Source organism: Echeneis naucrates, chromosome 1 (genome assembly GCF_900963305.1).
Source record: "Echeneis naucrates chromosome 1, fEcheNa1.1, whole genome shotgun sequence".
NCBI classification, from domain to species: Eukaryota; Metazoa; Chordata; class Actinopteri; order Carangiformes; family Echeneidae; genus Echeneis; species Echeneis naucrates.
The window spans coordinates 12,116,798-12,137,537 of record NC_042511.1 but is presented as its reverse complement, the minus strand read 5'-3'; the positions used below and the strand labels follow the sequence as shown (position 1 = coordinate 12,137,537).

The window sequence follows — 20,740 nt, the reverse complement described above, 5'->3', positions numbered from 1 at the left end:
TCTTACCTCGCTAGGACAGTATTATGGATTGTTCATCAGCTATATTTGATAATAATAAAAGAAAAAAAAACAGATCATTGGTATTTCTACATGATAGATATTGTTGACTTGTATCTCACATCTGCACAAGTTCATGAAGTGAACAACTGACAATAATTCTAGTTTTCTCTCAGATACGGCACTACTTATCCAGCCTCATCATTCATGAACACTCTGGATGATTAAACGTTCCTCTGTCAGTTCTGAACTTTCATGATCGCTCATGTTTGAATCTCAGAGAGACACTTTAATAAGGTGACAACCACAGGGATCAAAAGAGCCACTGTCTGCCTCAAAAGCTCATTTGACCAAATACTTGGCATCTCTCTTTCTCCCATGGTCAGAGGCTGACCCCATCGCCATGGTTACCCCCCTCCAATATCTATGCAAACTCCTTCTCGCTGCATGGGAAGACCCACTGTGGGCCTGGGCAGATGCTCTGGCAGGGACTGCCCCCTCACTCACAAACAAAGAAAGGCCTGTGTAAACATAAACATATGTTGAACCCAAGTACACCGCAGACACACATGTGCATATTAACATGCATGCACATCGAAAGCGACGGCAAATGGAAGACGACACATCTCTGAGCTGGACAGGAGTCAGCTGTGCGTCATGACAGGCCGGATGCTTTCAGTAATACACCCACTCAGAAGTGTATAATACAGTTATTCTAACCCCACCCCGCTGGGGCCTCTGGCTCTGGCAACCAAACAATCCTAGAATCTAAACAGTCAGCCCACACATGTATCACATCAAACAGCACTCTGACTGTGGATGCACAATAGCCTGAAACAAGAGATTTCGCTGCTTCGTTCCTCCCATTGACTCCTTCAGTGAGAGGAACCACAGTATTAAAATATTGAACCAAGGGACTGTATCCCAGCTGTGGAGCTCAACAGCACTTTCTCAAAATCCAAAATTTAACGACCAAGAGCATAACAGGTAAATAACAACCATGCAAAAGTAATCTTAAAGCAGTGCTTTGCTTTGAGTTCAACTTTGGTTGGTTTGGTTGGCTCTGGTCTAATGGTTGCTCAGAGATGTGACATGTCAAGAGAGTTTTTTTTTTTTCCCCCAATCAGGCAAAGGCTGGGGAAGCAGCAGCAGAATGTCAGTGGTTTCAATAAATGATAAGTCTTTCAATGTATTAACTGGCAGAAGCTGTTGTTTATACATACATCCTTTTGAGACTTACATTTTAGGCTTTCCTTAAAATTGCCACGGCTTTAGAGATGAGAAGAATTAGGCTTCAGGCCTCAGTCCTGCCTGACCAAACCCAGAGCCACACCCTGAAATAAGCCAAATGAATGACATATGAAATCAAAACCTAGAGAGAAACAAGAAAAATCTAACATCATAAAATGAAGCCTGGTTGCAGACAAACACACACATTCTCTAACAAAGGAAAAACATTGGAATCCAAGACTCAATCAATTTGCAGTGTGCAGGGAGAATGGAGCCACATGTTTTTGATAAGTCCTCTAGCAGAGCAGGGTGAGGTAATGATGAAGTCATCTCTGTCCTCTGGACAGGTTCAACTTTACTGGGCTGTGTGCAAATGGCTTCAGGCTCACCGACACACACGTGCGTGGCGATACTTTTGAGTGTTCTTCCCAGAAAAAAATTAATAAATGACTAGCATCTTATATTTTGATAACAACACCAGAAAACATGTGAAAGACGAGCCGCAACTTGCAAGCTAGCTTCCTCCCTTCTCTTCATCTTATGAAAACAACAGTACTACTATGGACAAGGGGCATTAACAGTCTGAGCAGACTGCAACCACTCAAAGGGCTATTTCCTTAATCTATAGCCTCTTTCATGAAGGGAACCCCCTACATCGCCTTTGAAAAGGCCCTTCATTGGCTCCTTGGCTTGTTTACACTAAACCAAACAAAGTCGACATGATGCCGGCCTAGTGTGTGATTGTAGATAACTCACCAGTTTACAAGCATAAAGGGCGTGAGCCGTAACATAGCTGGACTATACCACCATTCCACGTCCAATCAACTCAATCAAACACAATATGGCAAAGGGGAACTAAATGCAGTTAGGCTGGGGCATCATTCCCCATAGCTGTGTGGTTCTGATGTACATGTTGCTTTTCATAATAAATACAACTCTACGTAACACAAACTACAAAGAACACTACAATGCATTTGAATCATTAGCATCTCAAACACATTCTTTGGCAACCAATTGATCAGCACCTGCTCCCTCATTCAAAAGCAGTTGCATGCAGCAATGTGTGAGGAAGTAAAGTGCAGGATTTTTAGAGGCAGCGCTGATAAAGAAAGAGCCACAAGAGGAAGAAATCTTTTAGCATTGTAATCACCTGCAGATCTGCAAAGTCTGTTAAGGAGATTAGTAGAGGCCTGCAATGCGTGCTTTTAAAAAGTATAAATACTACATCATCATCAATCCATGGGTAAAATATTAACCAACTTAGATTACAGAGACTGGTGTCATCAGTTTTCATTCAAAGCTCAATAAAACATGATGACATTAGATTACACTCTGTATGTTTTCTTTCAAGGTAGCCTTAACTTTAAGCTTGAGAAGTAATATCCCTCTTCTCGACTCAGTAAGAACAGAAACAAGTGGCAGAAGGCTCTGTGTCTCACCTCCCTTGAGTCCTCACCAACTGCAATATTCATGAAGGCCTTTAAGACATGAGAAAGGACTTTCAGCAAAAAGGATCTGTGGAGGTGGAATAAAAGTAAATAAGGAGCATGTTTGAATTTCTAAATCTATTTGTTAATCAGCTCTAGGATACATGGAAAGTCCCTGAGGGATTGTGGATTAGGGCCTCTTTTCTCTGAGTAAATCACAGGAGGGGAATGCATACAAGTTTTGGATTTCATATCCATATGGTGAGCATTCACAGTTTTTCAGAGAGCTCTGCAGAGGAAAATAATGGAAGGGAGAAATAGGACATTTTTGAGACAAATGTAACATTCGTCCGGGCCAAGCTTACTGTATGATGTGTAAATGTACATCCTAGGAGAATCATTTAAATAGCTCAGAGCCAGAGGTGCTGAGGAGGAAGTGTTGCAGGTAGCACGCAATGTGTCTAGCTGCCAGAAGTTTGATCCTGAAGAACAGGAAGAAAATGGCGGGAAACTAGGAGGAAGCAAGAAGAGTGACCCAGCTGTTGGCCATTTCACAGTTAGCAATTTACACACACTGAGGCAAGATACTCAGACGGACTGAAACACTACAACTACAAATACACCAACTGACAAAACACATTTAGCAGTGAGGAATGTCTGCTCTGCAATTGAGGAACTCATCCAGCAGGAGAGATGCAATATATTCCCATCAGCTGGCCTCTGTGAAAACCATTAATACAGAGGGCAGATATTGTAATCGCAGTCATGATAACATTACCAACACAAGTCACTTGTAGCTGCACCGTGTCATGTTTACAGAAGTATGCAACCTGGCTCAGCTAGAACGAACCGGTCGAACTGATTTCAGTGCAGAGGTATACCTGATCATCATCATGACTGAATCTTGGGCAATTAACTGTAAATACTGAAAGGTTATTGTAGACATCGCAAAATCCTCAAGTAAAACAAAATGTCAGTATAAAATAAGCCTACAAAAAAAATTACATCTCATTTAAGTGCGTGATAGAAAATTGCACAGCAATACACAAACAGACAATAAAGCACAAACGTGCAGCCTCGCTTTTGACCTCCAATAAAAACCTGGAAACTCCTAGTTTCGACTTTTAATGCGGTGATGTAGAAATAGAGGAACAACTGTATTTCTGATGTAGCACAGATGACTGAAGGGGAGCAGATCATATTTTAGTATTGTGAGGGTTTCTTCGATAACGTGCAGATGATGCACACTTTGAACGCTGCTGCTCAGAATGGCCAGGTCACGGTGGCGGGATGCGTTTCACGTATTTCCGGAGAAATCACGGTAACCGCAGCTTCGGGCGGGCGCGCAGGCGATGACGCGCAATAACAACAAAACAGCATGTGAGGAGCCACACACGCAGACCTACCTGCTGGGCGGAGGAGCTCCCCGCCTCCCCCACCTCCCCGGACGTTTTCTGACTCTGACAGGCCGTTTGAATTTAGTGGCTCCGCTGGAGGTCCGCGTATCCGACCGCTCTCCCTCGCACCCCCGCCCCCCACCGACTGTCCTCATCCAAGTCGGCGGCGCGCGCTCGCTCCCTGCGGCCGGGCCAGGAGGCGCACGTGCTGCTGCAACTGCATCTGCTGCACCGGAAGCTCACAATACGGCAGGAAGTGAATTCCCCCATTCCTCAAAGCTGAGGCGCACTTTTTCGCACGTCCCTCGCTTTCGACTGAGCACACGTGATCCGAGCCGGCTTGATGTAGTTGATGTGTATTATTTATGTTTGTCCCATTTCGTGCAAAAAGGCAGTGGATGTTTTTACCTCCTGAGCTCCGGTTCCTGGTTTAAAGTGTAATTCCCGACATAGATTTTAAATTCAAACCAGTAACAATAAAGCACATTTTATTCTGGACACTTTAAATTGCTTACAGTGAGCAAGTGTATATTGTACACTTCATTTGGATGCACATCTAAATATATCGAACATGTGACTTGTGAGCATCACTGCTCAGTCAAGGCAGAGGAGACTACAGTGAACCTACTATCGGACTGCTACTTTTATTAAAGGTCGTATTTATCTACAATCTCACAATGCCATGTGAGCAATGACAGAATGAGCCAAGCTAACTTGTAGCCAATACAGAAATGGCAGAGATGGGTTGTCCATATCTGCTGCACTGACTCCATCTGCTGGCCTTCAAGGGGTGTAAAATGAGACGCAGAAGAAGAGCCACTTCAGTACAGCAGGTAGTAATGTCACTGTTTCTGTGTCTGGAATAGATCTGTGTGAGATTAAAAAACCTCGGAAAAACTTTTATATTTATATGTAGTTTTTTTTTTAAAGGCCAGACTTAGCTGACTGTGTAACTTTTTATCACTTTTTTGTGCACAAATGAAATGTCCGAAAAGTGATGCTGATGAAGCTTGAAAAGCTGAGAAGATAAAAAAAAAAGCAATTTTTTACAATTATTGCCTTTTTTTTAATCAAATTTTATTTAAAAGGGCTGGATGGGGGAGAGGATTATATTATTTGTTATGTCTTTGTGACTTCCACAAAATGTATAATATTGTCGTGCCAGGGTAAAACAACAAATGCTCAATTATGATACGCAGTTCTGTTTTTAACTGCAGTCCTTTGCTGTCACATTACATTTGGATTACTGAAGCTGGAAGTGAAAACCCAGGAATGATGTCACACCTGCTCGAAATGGAAAGAAGATTAGTCCATTAAAATTAAATTCTTCAAAGACCAGATTGAATAACTTTTGGGAACATTAAAACAGGCTAAACCTCATTTAAATGGCTGGAGCCAATCCCAGGTCACACTGAGTGAGGGCTGGGTCACCCTGGACAGGTCGCCAGTCCATCACAGGGCCAACACACAACAACAGACAGAGACAAACAACTGCTCACACTCACACTCACACTCAGACCTATGGACACTTTAGAGTCACCAGTTTAACCCAAACATGATGTCTTTGGACGGTGGGAGGAAACTGGAGGCACAGGAAGAACATATAAGCTCCCCACAGAAAGGCCCTAACCCTAACCCTAACCCTAACCTGTTTTTATCGACAACTATAATAAGGTTGAACATGAAACCTAACTCATCAATTGTTTTAGTTGGCAAAGTCAAGCACACATTGTTATTTCTATAGTTTGTTTTTTTTTTTTCTATCAGATTTTTACTTTTTATTTTTATCACACATGCTTGTGTTTGTGTAAAAACAAAACTTGATGGGAAAGGAGAAGTAAAAGTAAGAGGAGCACAATGAGTCATTTATTATTTATTATTATTAGTTATTGTTTGAATGACTTGAGGTTAAAAGCAACACCCACCTCTGTCAGACTGTTTGTCACGACAGCTGATCAGAATGTTTCGAAAAATATGAGTTACGAGCAAAATCAACATGTTGCTGTGCATGTTTTTGAATACAATTTTATTTCCTTTGGAGTTGATCACATGCTCGAAATGAGTTTTACATTTTTTTTAACTAAAGTGTTGGTGACTGGTGGAATGTAAATACGCTTTATCATAGATGTGACTGTGAGAGAGGAGAACCACTTTGATATTACATGTTTCCCTCAACCAACCAAGTTCTAAGAAACATGGTCACAATTTCCCTTTCCTGAGTTACGACAGGACAGGGATTTAACAGAACATGAGGCTCTAACAGTAAGCTGGACTTTACAGCACATGGATCTAAACATATCTCATCACTTGCAAGATTGTGTTTTGTCAACTTTGACCTTTAACCACCAAATTCTAATCAGATCATCATTGAGTCCAAATGACTGATAGAGGTAAAAAGAAGAAAAAGAAGAAAAAGAGATTCCATGTGGACATCCTTGATATGTTGCATTAACAAGAATACAAGATCATCATGAACATGAATCTCGATATTTGATCACTAAAATGGATTCAGTTCATCTTTGAGACCAAATGTGAGTTTCTTTCAAACCATTGCTGAGATATTCCATTCGGGGAACTACGAATACTTTTTACTTGTGCAACCTTATTTAATGGAATTAAAACTTGTTAGTTAAGGTGCACATTTCTGTGTAATTGTGCATTCGTTTTTTGGCAACCACTACATGAAAGGTAAGGATTGTTTTTTTAGTGACAGTTGATGTTAGATGACAGATGCTTATATCAGCTATGGTGAGGAATGTTCCCGTGTAATTCAGGACAGGGTGTACTCCAGTTCAGTGATTGTCTTTATCAGAATGATTACCTGCTGTTGTGTATTGTGTGTAACTTCTTCATTTTCATAAAGCTGCAATCACAATGCTTAACCATTGGAAAGGTTTCTGGTTTCCACCAGATTTGGCACTTAGAGTTCAATTTTGGTTTAATCAGATCAAAGAATTTTGTTTTCAAGTGCAGGTGCCTTTATGTAAATTCATAGTAGCATTGGCGTCCCGTTCATTAAGGAAAGGCCTCTGTCTGACCAGATTGGAGTCCTTTTGTGATGTTGCCTTCCTAAAATTTTTTCATTTCTGGATTTCTGGAGCTCAATGACTATCAGGTTTGTGGTCTATTCTAAAGACCTTCTTGCATCAATTGCCCCAGCTCTGGGAAGATTACTGGTTATTTAAAGATGATGATGATGGTGTCCACTTAGGTACCAGAATGAATTTTAGCAGAGATGTGCATTTTTAACAGGTATGTTCCTTTCCAAATCATGTCCAATACCACAGTCCAGTTTACCATTGGTGGTGTTAAATCTCAAAAGCATTAAAGAAAAATATGAACTAAATTTGGGTGGCTATAATAATGGGTCTGAATTCTGTTTTTACCATTTTATTTAATTTGCGAAAAAATAGATATATTTTCACTTTGTCATTATGGACGTAAAGAATTTTAGATTTATGCTTTCAACAAAATGTACTTTTTTTTTAAGACACTGCATGGTGCAATATGTACTGTGACCCTCAGAAAAAGAAATTTAATTTAGATGTTTCCAGCTAACAACGCAGTATTTAACGGGCAGCTATGCCAACTTTACAAATGGTCTCTATGAAACAATTTGCTGTGACACAGCATTTTCCTTTTCTTGTTTTTGACTTAGTATGGCATGAACCACTCCCAAATACTTTCTGGTATCTTCGTTTGTCTCTTTTGGCTTGCGTTTCATAAGCTATAAAGAGTTTTGTGAAGATCTGGTTCCTCCTTCGGCAGAAGTTTCAATTGTTGCCCCACGACAAGAAGGTTGTGGATTCAGTTCAGTTCAGAATTTGCATGTTCTCCCTGTGCTTGTGTTTTCTCCGGGCATTTATACATTTGTTGACTTTTGTCCACTCATCTTGATTTTAATTGATTTTCTGAATTGATTTCATTTTATTAAAAAACAAAGAAAAAAGTGAATAGCACTTTAATTCATAAATGTGATTAACAAAGGGTAAAATTGCAAATATTAGCAATATGTGTCATATTGTGTCATGTATTGTATCATATGTGTATATTTGCTTTTAATGGGGATGAAGTAAACATCTGTTGAGTATTTTAATGTAAAATTGTCTGATTTTATTGTTACACATTGTGTTTTCATTCTTAAACACGTCATCATCTGCCTTTGTGCCAGCTATGCCTCTCCCTCATTTCTTGTGTTTCTTGTTTGTTCCTCTTCTGTTGCCAGTCCCCCTCGTATTCAATCACTGATCAAGCAATACATCTGACCTGACCTGATCTCACCTGACCCTGAAAATTATACTAGCAAATCTCCAATAAAAGGACATTTATAGTGTTTGAATCTGTTTTTGAGTCCAAACTCAAAGAATTTGAGAAGGAAGACCACAGTTTAATGTCTAATATTAGAATCAAATCAAAAGAAAATATGACCTTCATTATTAGGTCAACAGTAAATGAGTCTCTCTTGTGATCTCTTGTGAATGCTGACGCGTCTAGAATTTCTCAGATGTCAGATGAATCTTCACAATTTTTCTTTTTTAACTGACAGCAGAGAGGAAAAGACTGACGACTCGTGGCCTAACTAATGGAAGGCTGTGACAGGTATATACTCCTGCCTGCTTTGTGGAGCAATACTTTATATGCTCAAAAATTCTAAGTTTAGAATCAACTATCTGTCTTCCGTCCTCACGCCAGCTGAATGACTGCAAAAAAGGCAAGCAGATGGAAAAAAAAAACTGTTGATTGAGATTGTCAATGGGTTCCTTTGTTACTTCCAGTATTTATTTAGCGAATACCACAATTGTTTATACTTCAACTTTCAACATCAACATGTCACTGGTCTCGCCATCCAGGCATCGCCCTGTGTAATGCAGATCACTTCACTGGGAGAAAAGTCACCTGCCAATGTAACATGATGGTCTGGTTTTATTGATCTGTGCCTGCTGGGACAGAGACACAGTCACATGATGTTTCCAGCTCCTGCTGCAATCAGTGATCTAAACAAGCCAAGTCAAGGACTTGAGCCACTCCACTGGTCCTCCAATATGTTTAAATCGCTGTGTGGCCTACCCCAAACAGCTCACAATGATGGGTCATTGGGCCGCTATTCTTAGAACAAGTTACTATTTTCACTTTTTTTTTCTCCCCCTCAACGCTGTGAGGAGGACAGCCAGGGGATATTCTTTGAGACAGGAAAAATTAAAAATAGGGACAGGGAGGAAGAGAGAGGAAGAAAAGAACCACAGTCATTTTGTAAAGAGCATGACTAACCAAATGAAAAAAAAAATTGGCCGCATCCCCATTTTGGGGAACTTATTGACTCACATAAACACACATGCTTTGGATTTGATGGAAAAATACAGAAAGTTAAACTGCCGCACAGTGTGCTTGCCCTTGAAGGTCATGTCTCATGTTTCCTATGCCACGGCTACAAAACAGGAGCATCCTTGAAACGTGGGGGCATCTGCCTCAAGAAGAGAACAACTCAAGGCTGAGTGGGAAACTACTAACCTCTCTTATACCCCACACTCTGTTGTGGAGCAATAAGGTATGATCATCATTTTCACATTTAACTTCTAAGACTATTGCTGACTATTGCTCGCAACAAAAAGAAGTTAAAGCATAGGGAGCATGAGATTTAAAAACTATAGTTGCATTGCACTTCTTCTTTTTTATTGGGGGGGAGATTCATTTTAAGCCCCATCTGTGTGGGACTGTACATAAGAGTCAAAGTGTAATCTTATTTTACAAAGCATAAAGACAAGTCCTCATTGGATTGCATTTCCAATTAATATGGATGTACAAGTTGGTGCCTTTGTTTCACATTAATGAATAGGTACCATGCAAGAACGAGCCATCAAGGACAGGCCACCTCCGCCCACTCAGGCTGCCAAATTTTCTACCTCCTCCCCTGCCTCCATACATGAAAGACTTGCTCTGCTGACCAATTACAGGCTGACAGGCAGCTGCTGAAATACAGAAGCAGGAGGGAGGCTGCACATATCACACATGACATACTGCATGAGACACTTAGCCATACACACATAGAGACATCTTGCTGTCATTGAACTTCTTATGCTTTAACTGTGCATTGTTGTTGTTTTTTTTTTTCACCACGTCAACGGTGATAGACCACCTTTTCTTTCAAGCTGTGTTTTTCACACATCCGCAAAATGCACCTTCTGACAGTTGCCCTGTTGTTTTCTTTCCTGGGTGAGTATATCTTTCATCTTGTTTTACATTTCTTCAGGGTTTGGTGGATGATTAATTTACTCAGCAGTGTAATGTGTATCCCAGGGGCTTTAGTGACAAGGACAGAGAATCTGCAAAGTTTTCATCTTGTAGCAGGGTCATTCCATCAAGTGTTTTTTTTTTTTTTTTTTTGTTTGTTTGTTTGTTTGTAGGTCATAGCATTCACTCTTATGTGCCATGTGCATGACTGCCAGGTTCGATTGAAACTGATTATCTCTCTTTACCATCTTCAAACTGACTTGAGACAGTACAAGAAGATATTTTCAGTGTTGTTGATGAAGGTTGAGTAACCCCTTTGGAAATTAGATTTTAACGTGCTCATTGCCAAAAACTACAGAAATCCCAAATATGCATAGCTGAAAGAAAATGTGCCGTGGGCAATTTGATGTTGGCAGACTTTAACGGATTACTATAAACAGTGTTCAATATGTTGGCTTTGCAATTCAAAGCTTTTCAAACTTTTTAACCACACTTCAAAAGAAATTTTTTATTTATTTAACATATTGCAAATAGCTATTTAAATAAAGTTTCATTCTCAGTTCAAAAGCTGGGCTAGTGAGAGTGACTATTAATAGAATTTTGAGAGTAGAAACTAGGAGCACCTCAAAGCAGCGTAATTTACCTAATTCAGAGCTTATAAGTCAACTACTCTTGTAAAGGAAACAAATGGTGTAAAGCTGCTTCAGTTATAAGTCACTTAGCCTATTAACGTACACAGATTTCAATTATGTACTTTCAGTGTCACACCTTTTTTTTTCCACAGATGTGACATTATGCATAATTAAATCAGTTACACCTCACAGAGTACAATGAAAGTAATTATGGTGGATAATAAGCATGTTGGCTTCAGAGAAAATTTATTCTGTTACATTTTTTTGTAATATTCTTCCTTTTCATTTCCTGAGCAAGGTTGATAAAAGCTTATACAGAAACTTAATTCAAAAGATCTATCCTCTTTTGAAAGGATTGCTGTGCAAATATATATATGTATATGCTAAACACAGTATTTCAATATCTCAGCTGATGAAGAAGAAGAAGCTTTATTTATATAGCACATTTCTTACAAAAGGCAACTCAATGTGCTTCACAACATAAATACACAACTACAAGAATATAAATATATATATATAAATAAATACAGCAATATAAAGTACAGTTATATACAAACACAAATAAACAGAAAACCAAATCGTCTATGAAGATTCTAATTCATCCAGGTCATTGTTCTCTGTCTCAAAATTGACTCGTAGGCAACTGGACTCACATCTTCTTAGACTAATACGAGTCAACTTTGAGACAAAAAAAAACTTAAACAAAAAAAAAAAAAAAAAAGTTGTCCTCATTTCACTTCCCTTTGCCAAAGGAGAAGTGAAATATTTTTTACATACATATTAAAAATTCATTTCATATATTCTATTAAATTCTTAACCCTTACAAACCAGCCATATCAGAAACCCTTTGGGTAATGAGCAGGTCAATTTTGACCCACCCCAACTATTCCCTCATATTAAGTGTCTATACCAATGTTTGAACCACAGATCTATTTAGAATGATTAAATAGCCTATCTAACATTAATAAATGAAACGATTCAGCTTTAAAATACGTTCCAGACATTTGCAGCAGGTTCGCCCTGTTTTGCAGGGAAGTTGTATTGCTTTCATTTCTGTCTCCGTGTGTTGGCTTCTTGTGGGACATGATCAGTGCTAGGCCTTGTTTGCTGCACAGCCCTTACCGGGCCTGCTGAAGCTGCTGTGCGAGGAAGGTGCTGTTGCTTTTCAATGCAAAGTGTAGCAAGGACCTTCCCATGTTCCTTCAAAACGAACTTCCTCCAGTTCCTCCTGCTTGCCCACCAGCTAGGGTTCAGTTCAGTCCGTATAACAAAGGCATCGTAGGCTGATACAGAAGTGATATTGTAGAATAGCACGAGAGGACAGCAGGCGGTCCTCCTCTTGCAGCTGTACGTGCCTGTTACTTGTCAATGTTATCCACGCCTCCTTTTTGACATTAAAGTCAAGAGTGATAGTTGGTTTTCTGTCCTTCCGAGCACTCACCTCTGCAGCCTTATATAATGTGCTCATGAGGATGACATTCTTGTTCTTCTTTTGCAAATATGAGACAACTGTGGTGTCCTCAGTGAAAGCAAACTTGGAAGAAAAGACTTCTCTCCTATGCCTAACTCACATGACTATCAACGGTCAGTAAAACCCACTAATGAGCGATTGTTCACCAGGAGCTGTGTGAACACTCCCACAGAGGTTAAACACCTGGGTCCAACTCCACTGTTTGTCAGACCGATGCGTTCCAAGCTGATAAAGCCCCTGGGATAAGGAAGGAAAAGGTCTTTGACAAAGTCCTAAGTGCAGTTGCCACAACACAGTTTGTGCATGTGTGTTCAAAAATGTGTTTCAGGGGTTTTAGGATCAAAAGATGTCCACATTTGAGTTTGGACATGTGTTAACAATTGCTGGGGCACAGGCAACCATCATTATTTCATTCTTCTTGCTCCTTTCAGGTTCCCTGTCCTGTATTCAGTTTTGGGCAAAACTGAACATGGGAGGGGTCACAGGGAATGTGCACTTTAACTCCACATCTCAGAACGTCACTCTCAGTCTGTCTGGCACTGGATCCTGTGGTCCACTTAACTTTTCCCTCTCTGAGTTCCCTGTCATGTATGGCCACTTTGCTCAACCATGTTCAAGGGCAAATATCGGTCCCAGTGTTGTGAAATTCAGAGCTGAGCCAAACTCCACCAATAACCTGGGACACATCTTCGAACAAATACCAAATCTGGATGACTTCTCATTGACTTTGCAGACATGTGATGGCATTGAAATATGCGCAGTCATAAGCCAGGGTCAGACCACTTCAACTCGTCTGGCAAGATTCTACGGACCTGTTGCTGGCAACATTTATATCCGCTTCAACACAGGAGAGACAAGCTCAAGGCTTCTTGCAGACCTGGTTACAATCGGTCAGGTTAATGCCTCAACAACCAATATCACCCTCCATGGATCTGCAAGCACGGTTGATAGTTGTGATGTTCTACTTCAAAAGTTGAACAACACTGTTTTGACAGAATTGGGTGTGGTGAAGGTCGGAACCCCGTTGCAACTTGAGAAATCCCGTCTAACCCATACTAGTTTAAACTCGAGCACCCGCTTTCTTCTCTTCGAAATAGAGTCAGGATTCAGGTGTGCCCAAATTCATGATGTGCCAGGGAAACAGGTGAGCTCTGTCATGAATATGAGAGGAATCAAAGGATACTTCAGTTTCTATCAAGCTTCTCCGTTTGATGTGACTGAGTTGAGGGTGAACCTGACCAACTTGCAGAAAAAAGTTGGCCCCTTCCATGTCCACCATTTTCCTCTCCTCTCAGTCATGGCTCCTCCATCAAACCTTTGTTCAAATGATAATGTCGGGGGCCACTGGAACCCATTGGAAGTCAACACCTCTGCACCAACATACCCCACAGCGCCTGGATCAACACATGACAGGTATGAGATCGGGGACCTAAGTGGCAAGCATATGTCCCTTGAAAATCAAAGTCAGGTGGATGCTGTCTTCCAGGACTTCAACCTCCCTCTCTTTGGACAGAACAGTATTGTAGGTCGCTCAGTTGTGATTCATGAAGTAGATGGTGCCAGGTATGCTTGCTCCAGCATTGGCTATCCTGGTGATGTCATCGTTGGCAGAGCCAGGTTTGAGGGGGATGTGATTGGTGAGATCTGGTTCACCCAGCTGGAGAACAACATTCTGTCTGATGTATCCATCTTCGCGGATCTCTCGTATGGAAATCCAAGAGCAGCAACCAGGAACCACAACTGGCATGTCCACACTTACCCCATTAGCTCAGAGAGGGATGATGACGAAAACCGCTGCAGCACAACAGGTGGACATTGGAACCCCTTTAACGTTGACACACAAGATGAAAGCTACAGGCGCCACTGTTCTCCATCCAGCCCCTTATCCTGTGAGGTTGGAGACATGTCCAGCAAACACAGTACATTCGACCTCAGTACTCGTGTTGGTAAAGTGGAGGCAAAAAGCTTCTTCACAGATGTCACATCCTGGTTGCCCCAGTCAGGCATTGTTGGTCGCTCAGTAGTCATCCATCAAGCAAACAGGGGAGGACCAAGAATCGCTTGTGCCAATGTTACCATGGTGCGGACGCCCAAAGCTATCCTAGGTAGCTGGTTTGGCCCAGGGATGTCCAGCGGCCAAGTGCGCTTCTCCCAGGCTGTCCCGCAAGGCCCCACAACTATTAACGTATCCCTGATGGACTTGGGTGGCTTAGCTGGGGGTTACCATGTTCACATACTGCCTCTCATTCCTGGCAGCAAACAACCCTGCTCCAATGACAACATCAGGGGACACTACAATCCATTTGCCTGGAATATATCAGCCTCTCCTTCACCAGGAAGCGGCACTGTGGACCAGTATGAGATCGGAGACATCAGTGGGAAGTTTGGTTTGCTGAGTGGCCTAAACCGGTCCGAGGAACTGCACAAAGACCCTAACATGCCATTAAATGGACCCTACAGCATCGTGGGAAGGTCACTGGTGGTACACTATGCCAACGGCTCGAGGTAAGAACCTGTTTGTGGTGATTAAAGACAGAGATTGAAAAACTGAAGGTTAGAAGTTTTGAAAAATATTGCACATATGACCATAAGTTCCTGAAATTTAAGAAGAAATGGGTTACACTGTAACTACTATGCTGCAACCAATTTTAACCAGAGCTCAATTTTTGTTGCAAAACAAAAGAGAGAGAGAGAGAAGTACCTCACATACAAAATATAGCATCAATTCGAGCCAACACTTAAGTTTCTCTGCCCTCTGAGATCCTCAACAGCTCTTTGACACAGTTGTAGATTTGGCCAGTCTTTTGTGGGGAGTTCCAGGTGTAGTGTGTCACATCCCCTCACCTTTGATAATCCACTTCATTCACTAAAAATGACTCAACAAAATACTATGCCCTCAGGGTTAAGCCTGGAGGATTTGGATGTGTTGGGTACTCATCTTGTTTTTCTTTGTGTTACTAATGTGCACGTGCGTGTGTGTGTGTGTGTTTGTGTGCATTTGCATTTTCCTCTGCAGACTGAGGTGTGCTGATATCTCAGCTGACAGGGATACAGATGGGCAACTGAGCATTGCTACGGCTGTTTTCAATGGTACAGTGAATGGAACAGTTCAACTGGTAAGAACCCACGACAGCCACCAATGACAGTGATCTAGTCCCGAGCCACTAGGCTCATACGGAGAAGATGACTGGGCTGCAGAGGATTGCGATCTTAAGCTCAATGACAGACAACAGCTAAAATTAGTTCGTACTTAGCTCAAATTTTACTCCACGGATTGCTAAGCTAACCACAATTCAAAATATCATGCTATATTTCACAAGAGATGAAAACCACACACATACACATTAGTGGTAAGCTTTCACATTTTATTGCTGTGTATGTATTTGTGTATTATTTAAATTGTCATGGGATATATCATTCATTTTCCTTGGGACTGAAAAAGGAAACTTTATGTAGTACAGAACATAATTACATAATATCACCCTCATGAAGGATTTGATCCTTTCGATAACAGTCCAGGAAACAGTTTCCTCAGTTCAAAGCATGAATTGAATTATATGAATATGAATTGTTGGGAAATCATCAACCATGAATTCACTTGAAAAATCATCCACCCCAGCTCCTTTTGTCAGCAGCTAAGTCGTGAGATTGCCAAGAATATTTACAAGGTTTTTTTTCTGTGTAACTAATAAGGAGCCAAGCTGCCACAAAAACATGACAGAGTATTTCTGTTGTGCCGGACAGACAGTGAATTCATTATGCCTGTGGCGACTTGCAACAGAAAGCTATAGAAAGCGGGGGAAAGATCATTAGCTTAGCTTAGCATGCACCTGCTATGGCTAGTGAAACCTACTGCCCCCCCTTAACAAGAAAGCTCACCAAAGGAACAGCTGTCTCTGTCAGCCGCCCTTCAGAGCCCCCATACTGAGCTCTGCACTACATCTATGGATCAGAGCTCATAATATCCACAAACAGACCACAAACTTAATCCGCTTCATTTTTCTTCTCAGTCAAATTAAGCAAAAATTGAAAATGCTGAACATATACAATATTCACAAATCCCCACACCTAAATTTTACAGTTTAACATAAACAGATACCCAGTTCTTGGTGAATCACTTACTATGAAAGTGTGAACATACAGCTTTAATTCAGTTAATTTAATTTACGTTAGTTTACTAATTGAAAAAATTATGAATCTTCTCACTTGCAGAGCCAATGGATATTTCCTGATGGAAGCAGCAGTGATACCACGATAGAGGTTTCCCTTCAATCATCAGCAAGAGATAATGTGAGTATAAATTCATATGCTGAAAATTGATATCAATTTTCAAAACCTTTCCATGTACAAACAATTCATAAACACTTTCACCTGAGAAGAGAAGTTAACGACAACATCACTGTGGTGAAATGCACAGTGACCAAAAAAAATAAAAAATTAAAAAATAATAATAATAAAAATAGAAATTCCTGGAAGACAGCACCAGCATTCACTGTCAACTGTGACTCGTTTCAAACCTACAACCTCCAACAAATATGTCCCAGACAAGTATTTGCAAAACAAACATAGCTTGTGGGTGGGTTTGATTCTACTAGCAAAAGAAAGCCATTGAATGTAATTTTGCACATGTATTTACAATTTGCCTCCCTCAAGATGTTGCCAAATGCCGTGACTAAGAGAGGCACGAAGACAGATAATATCTTGCGGCCAGTTTTGTTCATACTCTAATGGTATGTGGGTTATTTCCCCACTACATAGAAGGTGGATAAATAATATGGTGCAAATGGCTGGAAGTTCTCAGATATTTACTGTTGTCCCATAAGTCCATTTCTTTGTGAGCAGTGACCTGAGACATATAGGAAATGTCTGTATGAATCCCATTACTATGTATGCATGCAAAAAAATATCCAAAGACAGTATGTACACACACCCATAATTGTATTTTGCTACTCCCGGCAGACAAATATGGTATACTTGTCCATCTCAAGCAACCGTGTCAGCGCTGATATGCAGTGCAACAATGTGAGAGACACGTACAATCCTTTCAACATGTCAACAGTGGTGAGTCCACACTATTGTTTCTTTCCCCCTTTGCTTATGTATGATTCTGGCAGGTGACTCGTGTAGATGCCTGATAATGATACTTCAATGCAGAAGTTGTTAAACCAGAAATGTAATTCCAGGACACAGTGTTTCTTTCTTACTCCTCCATATCTTGAACATATTGCAGCACTTTTAACTTCATGCTCTGAGAATGCAAGCAGTTGTTATCTTTGAAAAGTATTTAGCATTTGTTCCTAGGTACAGATTCAGTTATCAGTCCTTAAAGGGGTGAATAAAAGGGAAACATTTTCAAGTACCACAGACAAGGAAGTGAAATTGTGTTGGAACGACCCATAAGATGACAGCTGCAGCTATTAATATTGTGACATCCGTTCTCTTCTTTCACTTCAGGAATCCACATGTACATTAGAAAGACCTCTAGGCTGCATAGTGGGAGATATAGGTAAAAGGCATGGCCCATTCAACCTTGCGGACCGTCAACTCTACACTGACAGCATCATCCAGCTATCTGGTGACAATACAGGTACAGCGTTGATAGGGGTGTTCCTAGTGATCACATTTATACATACATTTATACATTTTTTTCATATTTGCTGATTGTCGTAATGTAAGAAGAAATGTAGTTAATGTTTCTTTGTATCTTTAGTGGTCCAGAGGTCACTGGTGGTGAGAAGGGATAATGACATCATTGCATGTGCTGACCTTGTCCCAGAATCCCCTGCAGCAGACCAGACCTTTCCCACAGTGGCTAACTTCAGCAGGTGTGTGCAATAAAAAGTAATATAATAGTGTAATATACCTGTTTACTTGATTCATGGTCATGAGGATGAGATCATCTTTCTCTTTACTACATATCACACGTAAAATGCGAAAAGTTTCAGATGATGGAGTGCGCTGGTTGCATCTTACTTATCATTAATATTACTACTATTAATTTTGCTTAATTACATTTTATTACATAGAGAACTTTAAAAAATCAGTTAAACATCCTGAAGTGTATCAATCAACCTGTGGAAATTTCTTCCATGTGCTTCCATTCACCTTTTGGTTCTTTGCACCAATGTTAAGTCTCACTTAAAATGTCGCATGGTTGGCGCTCCTTCTGCTGTCCCCTGGTGTGTTCCTCAGTTAACATGTAACCGATTTACTGTCACACTCCCACTGTCCCCTGTCGCCCACTTGCCCTCTTCGTCTGCACTGTGTAGTTTATTTTCCATTTCTTTTTACACAGATATGACTTCCGTCGAAGGGTTGCAAGAGTCCTGAAGTTGGACATGGCAAGAGTCACCATCCTGCCAGGGTCTCCCATGACTGTCAGTGGTGGAAGGTGTCAGGAGGTCAACTTCATGGTGTCTGGTAAGGGGGAAGTTCTTAGTAAAGGGTGTCTAGGAATGTGTGGCCATTGATATGATGTTATGAAACAATCCAGTTCCTGAAATAATAAATATAATTTGTTTATTTTGGCAATAGTTAAGCAATGGTGCTCAATGGCATCTGTACATTCAAGTTACTTTGAATTTTTTGTGCTTCAGGACGTAATACCTCTCTGTAACAAAAACAGAAGGAAGTTTCATATGCAAAACAGAGACCATTTAACCACTAAATTGGTAATGTCTGTGTTGTGGCCAGGACTAGTGTGCTCTATTAATTTTGGTGTGTTATAAAGCATAACAATAACAGCTTTAGATACTTCAGCTCTCTAGGACCTATCCAGACAGGCAGTGTGTCCCCAAATGACTGAGGTTAAAAGGACAATGAACAATTATGGGCATTGACAATCTTTAGAAAACCTGAAACATTTCTCAGTAACCTGACACTGGAGTCTGTGTGTCTCATTTTCTGCCCCTTCCTCTGTCCCAGGGGGGGAACAGAGAAGCATCTGTACTGAGGTCTCATACAGTATAGCACAAGACAGGCTTTTATGCCCTCAGAAGTCTCCCACGAAATGAAAAGTTTAATATTGCCATAATATCCAAGAAGGCCTCCCCTACGGTGACTGTGTATCGCAGTGATACAACAGAAGCATGCAAATATGTGATATGCTGCAAAATTTGGGGTGTGTTATCATCTGATCATCTTGTGTTTAACTGTGGGAAAACAAGCCTAAAACTGCTTTTAGACTCAAGGAGGTGAAGTGCTAATGCCCAAGCTTCTTGCACTGCCTATATGCATGTGTGACACAGCCTTGTTTTTATTTTAAAGGGGACGTCAGCGCAGAAGACCTGAGATCTGTCAAAACCAGTGAGGAGATGGGCATATTTATGGAGTCCGACACATGTCGAAGTAAGTGTGAAACTGCAGGAGAATCTCTATGATGAGAAGGAGAAATAGAAAATGTATTCAAAGAAAAATAGAATGGAAATGATACAATACAATCCTGAGGTTTAACTTCTATATAAGAACAAAGTGAGCTCTGTGAAACAGACTTCAGCTAAAGTTTAATCGGGAAGCACAAAACATCTAATAATCTTGTGTAAGATCCGGGTTTTCAGATTTTCCAAATACCAAGACAATACAATATTAGGTACATGATGAAACTGCTCAAGGAGAGGCTATATGTGCCATTAAATTTGAACAACACATCTTCCGAGTACAGGAATAGCATGCTCCAGTCATAGCCTCTTTTAATTTTCTAGCCCTTGCATTAATAACCTGTGGAAATATTTCAGATGTGACGCCCACACCAAGTGCAGCTTTCCCACTGGTGCCACAAAGTTTCCTTCTTGGCTTGATGTTTGCTGTCGTCTGCCTGCTGAAGTCCACAAATTATGCATAGTTCATGCATTTAACCATGCCTTGCAGCGTCAGAAGAGATAAATGGAGTCTCATACTGTAAAAGCTTTGAAAAGTTGGATGAAATGCAGCCAAGTCCACTACAATGGCCATCTGATTAACTAGAAAACAAATCATAAACATATTTCTCTGTACAGCCTTTGTTATGTCTGTAATGAATCGCCACATTGTTAACCATTTTAGGCAACTGGATGTTGGGTAGCTCTTTACTGTAACCTTTATAGAAGCTTTATTTATTTTTCAACACAGGTATTTTTCATGTCTTAAATGAGTGTTCGCTGTTAAATGGGTGAGCGGAGTTACTGATTAACTTTTTCCAATTTGCAGAATTGGAGCTTTAATGTATGCATCTATGAATCTGTGTGGAAGTTTTGTGTAAATATATGGAGAATTGTGAATAAAAGATGATCATGTTTGTAAAATGCGTGTCATGTGTGAGTTTATGATGTGTTATTTATAATAAGAAAAACAGGAGATTTTTTGCTGATGGAAACGGCAGCA

The 20,740-nt window shown here is 40.5% G+C and overlaps 1 protein-coding gene across 1 annotated transcript; it reads left to right on the top strand.

Moving 5' to 3' along the window:
• Nucleotides 1–10,079: 10,079 nt before the first annotated feature.
• Nucleotides 10,080–20,664, top strand: cusr (Copper-only SOD repeat protein). The gene is made up of 10 exons (XM_029497315.1): nucleotides 10,080–10,261; nucleotides 12,814–14,887; nucleotides 15,399–15,498; nucleotides 16,595–16,672; nucleotides 17,342–17,443; nucleotides 17,837–17,969; nucleotides 18,093–18,207; nucleotides 18,678–18,802; nucleotides 19,649–19,729; nucleotides 20,116–20,664. Exons 1-10 carry the CDS (start codon nucleotides 10,222–10,224, stop codon nucleotides 20,220–20,222), a joined length of 2,955 nt encoding a protein of 984 aa, XP_029353175.1. The 5' UTR covers nucleotides 10,080–10,221; the 3' UTR covers nucleotides 20,223–20,664.
• Nucleotides 20,665–20,740: the final 76 nt, after the last annotated feature.